Source organism: Anser cygnoides, chromosome Z, assembly GCF_040182565.1.
Source record: "Anser cygnoides isolate HZ-2024a breed goose chromosome Z, Taihu_goose_T2T_genome, whole genome shotgun sequence".
NCBI classification, from domain to species: domain Eukaryota; kingdom Metazoa; phylum Chordata; class Aves; order Anseriformes; family Anatidae; genus Anser; species Anser cygnoides.
Window position 1 is genome coordinate 8,137,720 of NC_089912.1, and position 16,458 is coordinate 8,154,177.

Consider the following 16,458-nt stretch of genomic DNA (forward strand, 5'->3'; position numbering starts at 1 on the left):
ACTTGAGATACTAAAGCATTCAGAAGAACATCTAAAGCCTTGCAGAGCCAGGTCCACTGAGGACTGAACCCTCTCCCTCTGTTGTCCTTTGAGCACAGGTCTGATACTTCTTTCTCAAATTCTGGTACTCCATGGGGTAGGTAGCATGTTGGACTCCTGTGACTGTTAAACTATTCAGGATAATTGTTTAAGCAAACAACTTTCAGCATAAAAATGTTAAATCTTCATGGGCACAGTACTTAATTCTGCTTTAACATTCAGAGGTGTTAAAACTCAGTGCTCAAAAAGTGACATTTATCCAAAGATAGACTTTCACATAACATGATAGAAATCAGATATTTTATAGGCTAGCTTTGAATAAGTTGTAACTTTTTCATATTTTTCTTCAAATTCACAAGGCTTTTTTCAGACTTGAAAACTGAAAATTAACCATTCTAACTATGCTTGAAAACCGAAGTTACAGACAGGTGTCTCAAAAATCTTACCTAGTGGACTCTTTTAAATGTTGCACACCATACATTGCATGCCAATGCTTCAGTTACACAAAAATGCTTGAATACATAGAGCATTTTCAGAAAGGTGAACTTCAGTCTCAGTAGGGCTGCACTCCCTGCACATCCTCGTTAGTTGCTGGTAGAAGATCCACTCCTCCAGAGGATGACTCAGAGCAGCTTTCTTGTTGTGCTGGTTGCGGAGGGAGCCTCGCTGGGCTAGTTAGCCTTGCATGGCAGGGAAATACTTGTAAAATCCTTATTCAGTGTTACATGTAAATTGAGATATTCCAGCATATATCTTTAATTTTCAGATCCCTTTTATTGTCCTGAAAATGCTGGCCTTGTGTGGACATTTCTGCTTTTGAAATTAACTTCAGGAAGTTTAGGGAACTGTCTTACCCAAGAAAAACAGCAAAATCTCTGTAAATGAGAAATCATATTGCATGTTTTTTTGTTTTTTTATTTTTTTATTTTTTAATTCCAGACTCGCAGTGTCTTAAAATTACTGTGCTTATCATGGAATTAAAGCATTTATTTTTCAGCATCCAAGAAATACCAGTGATTCACAAAGTCACAAAATTCAGGCTAGAGACTGAAGAAAAGTATGTACTGTGTTACATACTACTAACTCTATCAACAGTGGAGCTGATGTTCAAAAAAAAACCAAGTGGCTTCTTTAGTATCTTCAGTCTGTGAAATTTTTCTGTCAAAATATCTGTCAAGTCATGCACTTTCATATTTTAGGACAGAGTAAACATTTACAACATGGTCTTGAAAAAGACAGTGGGCTGTTGAAAAAGACTATCTGTGGGTAGTTCTTTAGTAATGGTTGTTGAAGAGTAGTTTCATGACATGAAGGCCCAGACAAGAACACCTGAATATACTATTTCTAGAGCAAAGCAGTGCTCGAGAAATTATATAAACAGTAGTTTGTTCATGATGTAAACTCTGCAGTTCATCTTCTGAAGTAGCAGCTTGTTTTCAGTCTTCATGCTTTCCTTTGCGCCTAGCTATGTATAGAGGCAAAAGTCCAGTTTGGATAGACAGGGAGTTACTGAATTTATTGCTTTTCTGCTGAAGTTGGCACTTACTGCCAGGGTTGCTGAATCACTTGCAGGTGACCTAAGGATAACCCCAAACCTGTCTACTTTGCATTGCATATTCAAAAGTCAGTCTTTCAACGTACTTTAACACATAATAACTCATAGCATGTTTGTTCGTTTGTGTTTCATTACTTGCAAACAAGAGACAGGCAGAGAAACTTTAATCATTATTAATGATTATATTCTTAAAATGGGAAAGCACTTGAGTGGTGGGCAGTGGCACGAGGACAGGAATACAAAAGTACAGCAATCCTAAAATCATTGCAAAACAAAATGGGTTTAAGAATTGGATTAATTAAACGATTTAAAGGCACTGTGCCAAAAAGCTTAATTACTAGAGAAAGGTAGGGTGTAAGACAGGCCTGCCACACTAGCTTAACTAGCACAATTGTTCGCACAATTGTTCCAACTGTGAATTTTCTGTAGAGCATCAACAGAGAATACAATGGAGCAAGTTTTGAAGCAGGAAGTAAAAAAATTAGCGGCGCTAAGTCAGCTTTTGTGTACTATGTTACGGCTTAAGCACAGGGATAGTTAGTTTGGGTATTACTCAAACTGATAGAAGGACTAAGCTTGGTATTTCTGAAAGTTAGCTTTTGGTACCCATTGTTGATGTTGGAGAGGATGCCATATGACTGGTCACCATGTAAAATTATTTGTAATAATGGCATCGGGAGCTAGCCAGGTTGAATTGTGTATTCTGAAGACATGCAGCAATGTTTCTCTCCTCTGAGGTCGTATCATCACGACCCCAAAACTCACCAAGAAAATACTGCGAAAAGACAATAGGTGCAGTTTTGTATTTCAGCAACTTTAAATGGGAGGGTAACGCTCCGATTGTGTACAGCGGATGGATTCAGTGGAGCCTGTGCAGCACGGAGCAGAGCAGTGGCGTGTCCAGAGGTTGGTGGCTAAGCCAGCAGATGGGAGCAGGCTTGGTCTGCAGGGAGCCTGCAGGAGGGCTGCAAGCATCACCTCTGGAAAGGAGCCCTTTTGCTGAAAGGCCACTGCATCCTGGCTCCAAGCTGCAGCAGCAGAGCATCACTTCCTTGCGTGCCTTCAGCCCATCTGTAACGCGTCTGCCTCTGATAGCTGCAGTAATCACGCTGCATTTCATCCAGTGTCACCTGGTTATCCACACTTATCCAGTGTACTGGTTTTTGGTTTTGTGCCTGGGTAGGCATCACTAAATAATGCAGCGCTTGGGATTAAGCTGAGATACACGCCTTTACTTCAGCGGAAAATTGTCTGAAAATGGTACTTGAAATATTACTCTAATAGTTTTGTATCTTCATAAATACATAGGAAGAGGCAAGTATCCAATTTTCAACTTTAGTTCTGTTAATTTTTGAAAAAAGTAGACAAAAACATGATAGTCCTTAGTCTATTTCAATATTTAAAATACACATTATTATTTAAAAAATAAGCATTCTGTAGAGACCTACATGTAATATGGATTTTAGTAACTTCCAGTAAATAATGTTGTTATTTTATTATTTTAAAATATCTTTTCTTCATAATTTAGAAAAATTGGTGCCTGGAAATAGTGTTATATATAACCCAAGAAGAAGTAGCTAAGAGGCAGAATTGGCATGTTGTCTTTGGACAAGAGTTTGAAACCCTTTCATTCATTGATAGCAAAGATTTCCTTCAAAATCATTTCTGTTAACAGTATACTTCCAAATGAATAAACAATTTTTAGTTCTGTAATAGAATTTCAGTATCATAGCTAAGTAGAGTGGAAACACCAGATTTGACACTGGTATATAGTAAAACCAACTATAATCGTACTTAAGATATAGGGAAGCCTTGCTCACATTGAGGTGATTAGGGCAGGTAGGGTTACCCTGTGGGGAGAGAAAAATTATCTTTTAGACAGACGGGAGTGCCCCCATCTGAATAGGTCTGCTGAAGTAAACTGAGACAAACACAATACTTTTTTTTCCCAAAAAAAGATCATATGTGATTTTTTAAAATTTTGACAACAGTTATATAACTTGGCTATTAATAGAATTATCACTATAGTACATTATCTGTTCTTTATCACCATAACTGAGTAAAGTGGAATGAACAGAAATACAGTTCCAGAGTCTGAATCAAACTGTAAGGAAGCTGCAATTCCAAAAGAAAAGAGAGAAGTTATGAGGAGTGGCATTATGACCCTTACGGTTACACTTTTTAGACTACTACTGTCATGTGAATACCTTCCTATCAGAGAACAGGAATTAAGCATTTTAGACAAAAATGTATCAGTGAAACTACATAAAGAATGAATTCGATCTTGTGATTCAGATCTTTCAAATAAGTTGCTTCTATCAACCATTTGTCTTTCTGGGGGGGTGCGGGGGGGAAGTGGTTCTTACCATTCCCTAAATTCATGAACTTGAATAAGTAGTATTAAATACTTATCCTTTGTCCTCAGGATAAAACAAAATAAAACATTTTCTAAGTGTTCTCCTAAAGAAGACAACGTATTTGCATCAAAAATACTTAGTAAAATGTAATAAAACATCATACATACTTTTTGCTTGTCTGCTTCTGTTCAGTTTTTTTTTTTGCTGTTGTTTACATAAAGCTGGAGAATGTGTGAAATTCTGTGAATTAGAAGGTATTCTTTAAGATGTAAGTAATTTAACTTGTAAGTAGGTAATAAGTAGTTAGATTTTTGGTGTATTATTCATATCCAAGCTTTCCTGAGACAGCAGCCAGAATGCCCTGCTTGCAAAAAATGTTGGGAAAAGGAGGATATCAGAGAGTGACAAAAATAGAAAGTTGGCTTTTGGATTATTTTGCTGCTCATATTGCTCTTTTGATGCGTCAGGGGCTGGTCACAGCTAAACATGATGGCCCCAATGTCTTCTGTTCCTGTGTTTATTTACGGTTCTCTTAATTGGCATCACTGGATATGATGAATTAAGCCATACTGATTTGGGAAGACATTTGACTTTCATATGCACTTGCTTGTATGCTCATCTCAGAGCTATCAACTGACTCGCAGAGTCTTATTTACGCTTAGTAGCAATGTGGGTTTTCAGCATGGGCTTCAACGAGATTCCTACCAAAAATGAAACATTTTCTGCTTTCTCTGCCAATGTTATGCCTGAAACCTCGTACCAGCAGCAGTTGTTGTTTCCCTGTGTTGTCCTTCACATCAGCCCTTGCACGGTCTGGCAGTGTTTGTGTGCAGCCTGAGGTCAAGCCGTGAAGCTGGGGGTGCAGAGCTGCTGCCCTGTGCTCGCTGGGGTGCCCTCACCGAGAATCATCACCGCAGCAGCTGGGGAGTCCCGGTCTGCCTCTGGGGTTCGCACTGGTCTTTACGGTCACAGCAGCAACATGTAAAATAGATGGCAGGTCACGTTTCGAAGCTGCAGCCCTAGTCTTAAAAGGAGTTGTTGTTCACTGTTGGTTTGTGTAAGATACCTCTGTGTTAACATCACACGGGTGGAACAAAAGTAACCTGAAATGCTGAATGCTTCTGCTGCTATTTTGATGGAACCAGTTGTATTAATATTCTCCACAACAGAATATTTGTGTCTGGTTACTGCATATTTTGGTTGCATATATACAGGTATGAGAAAATAAGATTAGTATCCTTATAATTTATCTAAATTCATTTTGGTTAGAAAGCGGAGTGATTTTAAAATAAAGCAATAATCATTTTCTTTGTTGCAGTATCAAAATGGTCCTTAGCATCAGGTTAAGCATCACTTCTATCTACATTTGAGTACTTATCTTGAGGAGCGAATTACGTCTTTCTCACGTTAAGGTTTACATGAAATGTAAAATGATACTGCATATATAATGCAGCTAGTTCTCTGGATTTGTCTGCAATAGATTTCTTATGAAAATATCACTCTTGATGCAAACTCTGAATTCCAGAGAAACTGATATAAGTGTTATTATTTCTGAAGATCTTGCCAAAATTCCCATGTCCTAACTTCTCTCTGAAGCAGGATCCAGAGAGAGGAAATAAAGCTATAATATGTCTGGCATTACTTGCAATAGTTCATGGTACATCAGCAGTCTTTTCTGACTCTCATTCAAAACCAGATATGAAATCTTGAAATAATCAAAGGAAAGCTTTCAGGTTTATCATTAAAGTGATTAGAGTTCCAGCAAATGAATTTGAAAAGTAGCAGTTCCCATGCTCTATTTTTAGCAAATGCTGCTTAGACTTCAGAGTTCTGAGATGTACTGAGATTCACCAGTATTTTACCAGATTTTATGTATTCATACTGACGCTGCTAATTCACTTTAATGTGTGTAACCCTCCCTGCCTTCACTTCTACATTCATGGAGCATCACAACCACCGTGCATGAAGCTGTACAGCAAAATCCTGTGCTCTAGGTGGGAACTGTAGTGCCCCTCCGGAGAACACCTACTTTTACCCTAAAACTAGGGGTGAGACTGCACATGGAGGGAGGTGTCAGCAGGTGGTTGTTGCCAGCAATATGCAGAGGAATCACAACCCCAGGGGGACAGCAGGGCATCCTCAGTCACATTTCATTCATGTCTGCTATGTGACAGGAGGTATGGTGGAGGGTGGGACAGCACCATTGTGCTTGGGTGCACAAATGGATGGACAAAATGTCTTTAAAAGTGAAAATTGCCTCATTAAATTTTCAGGCTTCTTCTGTAGAGAGAATTCATATTCTTTTTTGGAGAGACTAAATCTAACTCACATGGCAACAATGCCAATCGTCTGTGTGTTATTAGGTCCAGCTCCATGCCTCCATCCAAACCAGAGTTATTGATGCTCCTTCATCACCCTTGCAGTATTGCTGTCTTCTCCACAAACTGCTGCTCCCCCTTGCTCTTTGATGCCAGTTCATCACTGAATGCTAAGTCTGTGGTTCAAACTTGCCTGCACTGCAGACACTGGTGCTGGCAGTATTCTGTAGTAATCCTGTAGGCACTGGCTGGGGCCTGCCTAGAGTCATAGAAGCACAGAATGGTTTGGGTTGGAAGGGACCTGAAAGACCATCTGGTTCCAGCCCCCCGTCACGGGCAGGGACCCCTCCCACCAGGCCAGGTTGCCCGAAGCCCCATCCAGCCTGGCCTTGGCACTTCCAGGGATGCTGTTCCAGCGGGGGCTCCTACCTGCATGGCCTGCGCCGCACAACTCAGGTGTAACGTACTCATGCTTTGCCACAGAAGACCAGAGCACTGCCTCTGAATGCTGTGGTCGCCACAGAGACTTGCTTGATGCTTGAGCCACCCGAAGAAGCGGGCACCAACTACCTCCAGTAATTCAGCACGGTTTGGGGCTAACTGGGCAGATTTAGGGCTGATGCGGAGGAGGTTTATGAAGGAGGCTTGAATGATGAGGGAACTGAGCAGCTAACAGCAGCCACAGATCTGCTTCATATCGACTTATAACAAATTTTAAATTGCCTTTTTGTGGAAAAATTTTGTCATGCATGTTAAACTTCTTACTTTAGTTAAAAATAAGGAGGTCTTTCTCTCAGCAAAATACCTGAAATCAAATGCCCAGATTAGTGAATGAGCCAGATCAGGATTTTAATGGATAAAGCCTTTTCTTTGTCAAATATTTTGATCAAAACTAGAATTCTTCTGTGAGCTTCTGCCACAAACCACTTCTGGTAGCCTCAGAAAATGACCTCTGCATTACAAATTGCTCTCTGATTTTTTATATGTAATAACTGACATCTTTTTATTTTTTATTTATTTTGTGATTTATTTGTTGGTAAACACAATCCTAAACCATTGCAAGCTACTTATCAGACACTAGTTTTAACTTTTTAAACGTAATAATCTATTCTTACGTTGTCCAGGGTTGTAGGAATAAAGCAGTGAATGCCCACAATAATTTTCATTCAAGTATACTATTTTAATTAATATCTCTAAAGAGATAACATAAATTCAGTATATTAGATACAAAAGGAAATAAACTTTTCTATTTTTAAGGAGGTGAACTATCATAGAAAAATATTAGACCATTTATATTTTCCTATTTCATCTTTTTATGAAACGTGGAGAAAGCAAACTGCAAATATTTACAATGTCAAACTAATGGAAGTATAAATGATGAGCAACTTGTAATGCATGCAAAAGGAAGCCATGGTTTGCTGTGGGACTGTGGAAGAAAAACTGAATAATTCATTAGGATAGAATAAATAAGAATATCTCAGTGCAGCTGTTGCAGGTTTGTTTATTGATCTACCTGGCATAAGGTCCTAAAATGTTCATCACATAGTGTAAGCTAGAAAATGTAATATAGCTAAAGCACTGAACATGCCTTATTTCTGGTTTTGGGACTTAATTGTGCATCAGGGAAAAAAATCCCAAAGAGACAAACATGAAAACAAAAACAAACCTCAGTATTATGTAATGAAAAATAGAAATTGTAATTTTTCTAACACTGAAGACTGGACTAGTATGGCATGCTTATAACTGTAAAATTCTTACAAAGAATCAACAGTACTGTAAATGTCAGTAAAACTGCCCTAGTGTTATGACCACTCAAACATGGCCTCATTCTGTCCTCCTTCCTACTGAGAAATATACTGGTGAGATGGTTTTACACAGGTGTCTGTAAACTACACAGTATAATCAAGTCTCAAACGGCTCATGCCAATTAAGACCAATGCTTTGAGTACCTCCCTGAAACATCACGGTCCACAACCAAAAAATGTCCAACATTAGTAAATTAAATTAATCTTTAGTAACTAGCATGAAAGAAAGAGCTGTCTCTCTTCTGGTTTAGACCTTTTTCTCCAGAAACCATTAGAACTGAGATTAATTAAGTAAATCACTCTGGATCACTTCCGTTATCACCTCCACATGACCTTGTTTTTCTTGCCCCTCCATCATCACAAATAATTGCCTTTTGCCAGCCTCTGTTACATCATGGCGTGATAGCACCGTTCAGATCTTCTGGCCACCCTGTGAGCAGCTCTCCGGAATGGGACTTTGGAGGCTGCAGAAGAGCTCCAGACTCATTCCTCCTGTACTTCATCAGGATCCTTTCTACTTCTCTTCATTAGCAAAGTTGTACAAAAATCACTCCTCCTAAAAAAGTGGTTACTTTGGAACTACTCCACAGGCATCAGCAGCATCTCGGAACGTAGCATCTTCCTTTACATCTGTAAACATATAAGAAAGGTTTAGGTGCATTCATTGCTATGTCTGTAGCTCAGCGGATGAGGAGTTGCTCCGTGCCTGTTATACCAGGGTTGGAGAGCTGTGTGCTGTCCCCCCAGGTTCACTGAGGAATGAGTCTGGATTCCTCTGGTCTCATTGCTAAGTCACGTTAAAAAAATAGGATTCAAATTATATTAAAAAATAACTACTGAGACAACCTGCAAGATGTTATCTTCAGGCATATTTTAGGTAAAGCCTTGTTCGAAGGTTTAATGGCTGATAAAACGCTAACAATTACAATGTTAATTGTTTTCTCCCCCTGGTTTTGGAAAATCCTTATTTCTTTTTTTTCTTTTTTCTTTTTTAACTGTTAAGGAATGCAACGAGGGATGATGTTATAATAAAGTTCATCATTATTTGTGTCCTTTTAATGGGCTACTACTACTTCTTAGTCAAAGACTGCAGTGCAGGCTATTTTGGACATTTTAAGATGCTCAGGCTTTTAACATCATTGATTTTCTCCATCAGTGATGCTACTGTTGTCATTCCTCATCTAGAAATGTGGAAGTAAGTTCTACCATACTTCACTCAAACTGTTTCTGCACCTATTCAAGATTTTACTTGACATTGTTTTCTGCTGCATGGGTCAAACAAGTCAATTTTTGCTTAGGAAACAGAACAAACCAAAACAGCAAACGCAAACAGAGCTTTCTCTTCTGTTTTTGGGAGTTATTCAGGCCACCTGCTTACTTTCCCCTGGCTGGGGTGCCAGAGAGTGCAACAGACCCAAGAGAAGTAGAGGAGATGTTGCAGGGAGCAGTGTGATTTTCCGTGCACATAGGCAACACCTTGCTTCAGTCCTGCAAACATCAGATGGTGCCCAAAGGAGGGCATTTGCTAGCGGATAGCCTTCCTCATTTGCTGCAGCTTTATCAGCTGGTTTGGTTGGTTTATGGCAGCCTCTCACAAAAAGGTGTTGTGCTCCAAATGTCTTTGCTACTGCCAGCTCACCTGGCCAACTTTCTCTGTCAATCATGCTTACACAATATTTCAGCACAGGTTCTGCAGACAAGATAAAAACCTCTATCACAGGGTTTTCTGGTCAATCAAACTAGGCTTCAGTCATCTCCAAAGTTTTTAAAATGTAAACATTTTACTGATGAGTCCTAGACTTTTGTTTGAAAAGAACATGCAGCTTAGATGCTAGATATGTTATTGGTAGCTGTTAAAACATTGATTCTAAAGCACAGTTTAAACCATTGAAATATCTGTGGTAATTAACTGAATATTTCCTTTCTGCTTGGTTTAAAAAGGTCAGCCCACCTTTGTGCCAGTTTTCAGATCTTTCCAGCATTATTCTTTAATTTCCTAGACAGTGTGCCAAACACCTGGAAATGAAATCAATTTCCAGATCTGCATCTTTTGGATATCAAGCGTGAGTGTACAGTGGAGTGATAAGTTAATAAACATAAGTCATTCATGTTCTGTAGGGCAGATATTGGCAGGCCATTAGTAAACTGAGAGTGGCTCTCATTGCACTGTGCGCGCATGAGTACTTTCCCAAAAGATTGTAAACCTTTATAGGTGATTCAGACTTACGCCATAACAGAAACGTATTGCAGGAAGGAAGACTGCTAGAAATTAAAAGTAATTGAAGTTCCAATACATGACAACAATAACAGTTTGGCTTCCCTTTTTGTGACGATCTCCTGCTTGTAAATTGCCAGAGGCAACATTCTTTACTTACTTATTCCAACTGAAGGATTTGCAAAGGTAACTAATTTCATCCTCGGCTTCACTTCTTAGAAACGCATTTTTCTTTTCCCTTCCAAAAATGTAACCTGAATTCTTCTAATTTGTCATGGTGCTTATTTTGGGGGTTGGTAAAATCATGAACATTTCCAGCAGAATTGTGAACATTCCTTCCTTCTTGTACTGAACAGAATCCTGTTTTGAAGCTTGATATAATTCTAAAAGAGTATTACAGTCTGCTGAAATTATATTTAAAGTGCTTGGAAATTGCTTATAAAATGCATAGAATAGTTTCTTTGTGCTACACATATATCTTTGTGCATGCATGAAGATGTTAATACACATAATACAAGAAAAAGTGTGCAAGTTACATTTACATTCGTATATATGTGGATAAATTCAGATGAAATATTTCTTAAAATCTAGTCAAGACCTATCTAATCAACACATATATGTATATATCTGGGCAAACTCTAGCATTCCTCCCCTCAAAATAGACCTGCCATATTAACAAATTACTATGCTTGTATAAAAGAAGACTAGACACTAAACAATTTTAATTTACCTTCAGATGAAACAATGACATTATGGCATATCCAGAGACATACTTTCTGCATTTTGGTTACAGCAGGTTTGGGGGCTTTTTTTCTTTCTTTCTTTCCTTCTTTTTTTTTTCTTTTTTTTTTTTTTTGTTTTAATGCCTACCATGCAATGACAAAGGTTTATTTTCCCTTTGTTCTTTTCAGAGTGCTGCAGCAGCTCCCAGTCCAGTGCTAGGAAACATTCCCCCAGGAGATGGCATGCCAGTAGGTCCTGTACCACCGGGTTTTTTTCAGGTATTCAGAACAATTATGATTACAGGATTTTTAGGATAGAAAATCCTCAGTAATACTGTTTAAAAGTCTGTAGAAAAGGTCCTGTTTCTAAAATATGTCTCACTATATGGTGCATTACTTGAGAGTTATTTTTTAACAAAAGTAAATAGGTAGAAAGGAAGGGCTTTCTTTGACTGACAATTGTTCCATTTCTGAAATAGTACAGCACAGCTGATTTCAGGATTTCCAGGATAAGAAATGGTAGCAACATATGAGTGGAGACTGAAAATGCTTGAATATAATTTTGTGACAATTTCTTATGATAAAGTATTACAATTTCAGTGGAACTTAAGAACTTTATTGGTCATGTCTAGCTCTATGGTAAAGCCACAAGCCAAATTTTGAAGATGTTCAAGTTTCAGTGGGAATTATATCCAGACAGTTAAGAATATTGCACTGAGCATCCTTCTGCATTGAAGATCTCACCACTAACGCCTATAAAACAAGCCAAGGATTTAGACTGTGCATTTTTTCTAGGAAGTTTTGTCATAAGTGAATTGAAATAACCAGTTAGCACTTTGGACACTAACAGTGTGGAATCTGATGATGGACAAAGTGGCAGCTTGCTGGAAGGCCAGCCTAAAAACTGTAGTCTGAGGCTGGACCACTCCTGTGAGTGAGCTCGCATCTCCACCTCACCAAAGCTCTGTTGCTTCTCTTCTCTCTGTCAGACTGTGGCTCTGCAGTAGTAGCAGCAAACACAGCTCTCCCACTCTTAAATAACTAAAGAGCAGAGTTTTGCACCTTACTGACTTGATCTTACAATGAGGAGGAAACTATTCAAATTTCCAGGATTGTGGTGTGGCAAGAAAATCATGATAGGAATCTTCTGTTCCATAAAAAGTAGGTGTTGAGATCCAGGTAGAGACAAGTGTCTCGTAGCCAAAAGCATATTTCATCTAGGGAAAAAAAAAAAAAAAAGGAGAGAAATGTTTTACTTCACAGCTCTAGTTTTACTTCATAGCTCTATATTCTTTTCACCAAATGGTGACTACACAAAATTAGTAGAGTATCAGCGGTCTTTACTTTGTGTTTTTGACCTGTTAATGAGTGGCAACACTATTTGTATGGTGTTCCTTTTCCATAGTCACAGGGGGAAAAAAATGCTTTATGCGATATTGATACCTACCTAAAGAGATCCTAAATCTGGCGTGAGCATGTTATTCCCTTGATCAACGCAAAAAATGAGGTGTGATTTTTAGTGCATGAATGATGTTTCTAAGTGAAGTATAAAATATCTTACTGTTGCCAGTGACAAAATCCTCAGGAGTTGGCAGAAGTGATTAATTGTTTTATTTCTGCTTTTCCTGTTTTGAGCAGCTGGTTAGGTAGAGTTTTTTAAACCTTTTTTTTTATTATTTTCTTATTGTGCAAATATTTCTCTTTCTCTTATTTCAGCCACCCATTCGAGCCATAATGTAAAAATAATTAAATCTTAATGCTTTTTTTTTTTTCTTTTGTTGTCTGTTAGGACAATTAGGAAGGGAAAGGGCCACAGATAGGACAATTATATGAAGAAGAGAGGAGAGAATAATAATTTTAAAGGTTTTGCAGGGGAAGGGTGTGGGTTTTTGTTTGTTTGTTTGTTTCAACCTATAAACTCATGAAAAAATTTCTATCCATTCTAGGTCTTCAAAGATGTAAGAGAGACAAGGTGATAGAAAGTTAAGGTTAACATGAGTAAACTTTTCTTCTCTGTCAGTATCTGAATTTGGTTGGACATGGCACTAAAGGACATGTTTTAGTGATGGGACTCGGTAGGTCACGTGAATGGTGGGACTTGATGATTTGAAGGTCTTTTCCAACCTATTTTGGTCTTTTTCAACTTAGATAGGTCTTTTTCAACTTATTTGAGGCCCCACTGACAGCCTTGTCTTTTTCCAAGGCCTGGGTTTGAAAATAAACTGAGGAAAATCCATTTTCAATGTAATAGTTTGTGACATTAGTCAGAGCTGTAATAACTCAGCAGGACATCTGGAGAACCTTCTGCAAGGCAGGTTCAGAGAGCTGAAATGCACAGTCCAGTTTAGGCTCCTCCAGGCTTCACCATTACACCTCTTGTTGACTCTGTGCCATTGCATGTCTCTGTAATATGCAATACTTGAAACAAGTGCCTTAAAGGTTAGAGATGTTCTTTCCTTGGCTGGATGTCTTAGTTAACAAAACAAACATTTTTCATGAGATTATTAGTTTTCACTGTAGTCATCTGCTTATGAACGTATATAATGAAATTGCATGTCAGTAACAAAAACAACTATAAGTTTAATGGCAGATACATTGATGTGGTTGGGAGCAATCCCAACAAAGGGAGCTAAGCCAAAATGAAGTCAGTTACATAAGAGTGTGCGGAAATGCTGAGGTGTGTATAAAGCAAATATGTACAGACAGTCCATGACAAGGTGTTGTGGGGTTGGAAGGTGTGTTGTCGAGAAGCAGCTAGTATCTGGTTGTAATACCTTCAGAGCTGAATCTTACCAATGTCAACGTATATGAGGACAAGAAAATATATTGGCAGACATAGCCGTGTATGTGAACCTTGAAAAAATTGAAGAGCACCATCATCTGTTGCTGTAAAAAGCAGGTGAAAAGACAAGCAAGAAAGAGAAACTAACTGCTCGTCCAAACTTACTTCCTTCATAGATGCTTGCATCCTAGTACGTCTTTAACCAGAAAATCAGTTTCTGTATGGTCTTCTGCAATTTCACTGATCATGGCAGATCACAAGAATAAACCAAATTACAGAATATATGTTAATGTTAAATCTGTCTTTGAATACTGGCAAACTGCAACCTCTTTTCTATGAACTTCTCTTTTCTACGGTCTTTTGTAAAGGAGGGACTGAATTTGCACCCAGACCTGCAACTTGCTTCTAGACCATGAAAGTGAACAATTTTGTTTTTCTTATGAGAGTTGGAAGATTATAGAAACAGTGGGAGAATGGTACTTAACATCAGTATTTAGTTCACTAAAACTTTGCACTACAAAAACATTATAGCAACTTTTTTGCAACCTAAAATTTGTCTGGAAGACCGTCCTGGGATGATAAAGCTGCCTTTCATTGCTTTTGTGGAAATGTTTGGTTTGGTTTGGCCTAAGCTAAAGCTGTTGACGGCCATTGCCTGTAATAATAATCCAGTACAATGGCATGGCACATGCTGGCAGATCAATATGGGAGCAGTGCGATTCTCAAGGAGAATCAGCTAACATCACTACTCTGCTCTTTGTAAAATGAAGTTTTTGAGTGCATGTAGGCCACTACTGCTAACATTACTCAGCAGTCTCTGTAATTTTATGCCTGGTCATATGAGGCGGAGTTCTGAAGACAGCAGCTGAATCTGCATTGTACCTCTACACTTGCATTTTTATATTTCTATTCAGGTTAGGATTAGAGCTGAGCACTACAGCGCTGAAAACCTTGAGGTGATACAGTGGAAGGAGAGTGGTAGAGTTGTGTGCAGCTGTTACCATCAACTGTACTTCCTTTTTTTTTTTTAATAAAGTGGTTTAAAATGTCAAAAATAAATTTGTGAAGTCAACAGGTTTATGTGATTTAGGATGTGTTTCAATTTCACCTACTGGTGTGCATGCATTTAAATATAATTTTTAATGTCATGGGTATGTGTTTTTTTTGGCCGGAAAGGGCCTCATCTTCCTTCAGTACTTAGAGTAGCTAATACTCTGGAAATAAATTGGGGTTATACAGTAACTGAATTTCTTCCTACTTCATGAGCAGCAAAACTGAATATGTGGGACTACAGAAGGAACAAGGAAAATAGTGATGTCATACAAGATTCTTAAATCCCAAACAGGAGAATCTAAGGAAGTTTTAGAGCTGACTTGTATCAGGCTGAAATAATGGGACTTAGGGTCGAGTGCAGTTCTGTGAGTGGGATGTCTGGAGGGTCAGCACTTCTGATAAGTCACTTTCTTAAATATGGAGCTTCAGAGAAGGTTAAGGGTTGGGAGTTAGAGTGCTGGACTGGATGTTATGTTAAACTAAGTGTGCAATTCATTTCTTGGGTACCCACATTTTCACTGGGTAACCTAGGATATGTCATTTCAATTATTTTTTTTCATGTGTCTCCACCTATAAAAAGGAATGTCATAAGGGAAAATCCTTTTAAAAGATTATGAATTGCTTGGGCAATAGAAATCATAAAGCTGTCTTGGGTTCCAGAAGGATAAGATGACTGTATATGTGTCTGAAATTCTCATCAAACTCCAATCCAAGTCTCGGAAATATATAATAAATTTGCCAGTGTTCCTTTCTACACCACCACCTGCGGGGAGCTAAGGTGTGAAGAAAGCAGTTAGCTACTATGTTAATAAAATAAAATCATTCAGGACATTTTCTGTGCCATTTTTAAGCACCAAATTTAGTCTTCTTTAAGTTTCTTCTTGTGGCTATCCACAGATATCAATGCAACCTAGTCTTGTCTTCATCCTTGTTTTCGTAGTCCTGCCTGATACTGAAACACTAGGATTTATGGAGGACTGAAATAATATTACAGTAATTATCTATCTTCAGATACAGATACTGGAGAATGCATATAATCTCAGCAAAGTTTTACGCGGGTTATCATGTAAGGTGAGGAAATTAATCCACTTGTGATCAAAAAGGATTAGGTCACAGCATTCAGAGATTTTAACATGCAATCACATTTCCAGTTCCTGGTCTGAGGACCACATTTCCCAGTACAGGTCCGTGCAGCGCACAAGTGTTGTTTTTGGAAGTTGTGTTGGATACAGGCTTAGCACAACCTTTAAAGTATTCAATGCTAGCCTTGCTCCACTCCTCCTGAGGACAAAGAGATATGAAAAAATGCATGTTTATACTTCCGTATCATGGTATGGTATGCATTAAAAAATAACGGCATGAACATTTAGAAGTGTTGTGGAAATTTTGAAGTCCAGGTACACTTCCCTTCTATGCCACATGCCTGTGTACCCACTTGAAGTGTCAGAGCTGCATTCAAGTGCATACCAGTACTCCTCATGCAGTAAAGTGCTGGCCCATTTCCATCTCTCTCTTCATTGATCGTTAAATCAGCTAAAATATTTGAGATATATTACATTTGTGTTTTCACAAAATACTTATTTGATCGTTGTTGTTAGCAATCAGCTTTGCT

The 16,458-nt window shown here is 38.4% G+C and overlaps 1 protein-coding gene across 4 annotated transcripts in view; it reads left to right on the forward strand.

The window, feature by feature from the left end:
• SSBP2 (single stranded DNA binding protein 2) overlaps positions 1-16,458 on the forward strand; it is a 194,349-nt gene that overhangs the window by 114,312 nt on the left and 63,579 nt on the right. For 3 of the 4 annotated variants that reach the window (XM_066988764.1, XM_066988762.1, XM_066988766.1), the window contains one exon: positions 11,201-11,290. The exons of the other annotated variant lie outside the window; for it this stretch is intronic. In XM_066988764.1, coding sequence (XP_066844865.1) covers positions 11,201-11,290 — 90 coding nt within the window. The remainder of the gene's footprint in view (positions 1-11,200; positions 11,291-16,458) is intronic. 4 annotated transcript variants of the gene reach the window in all.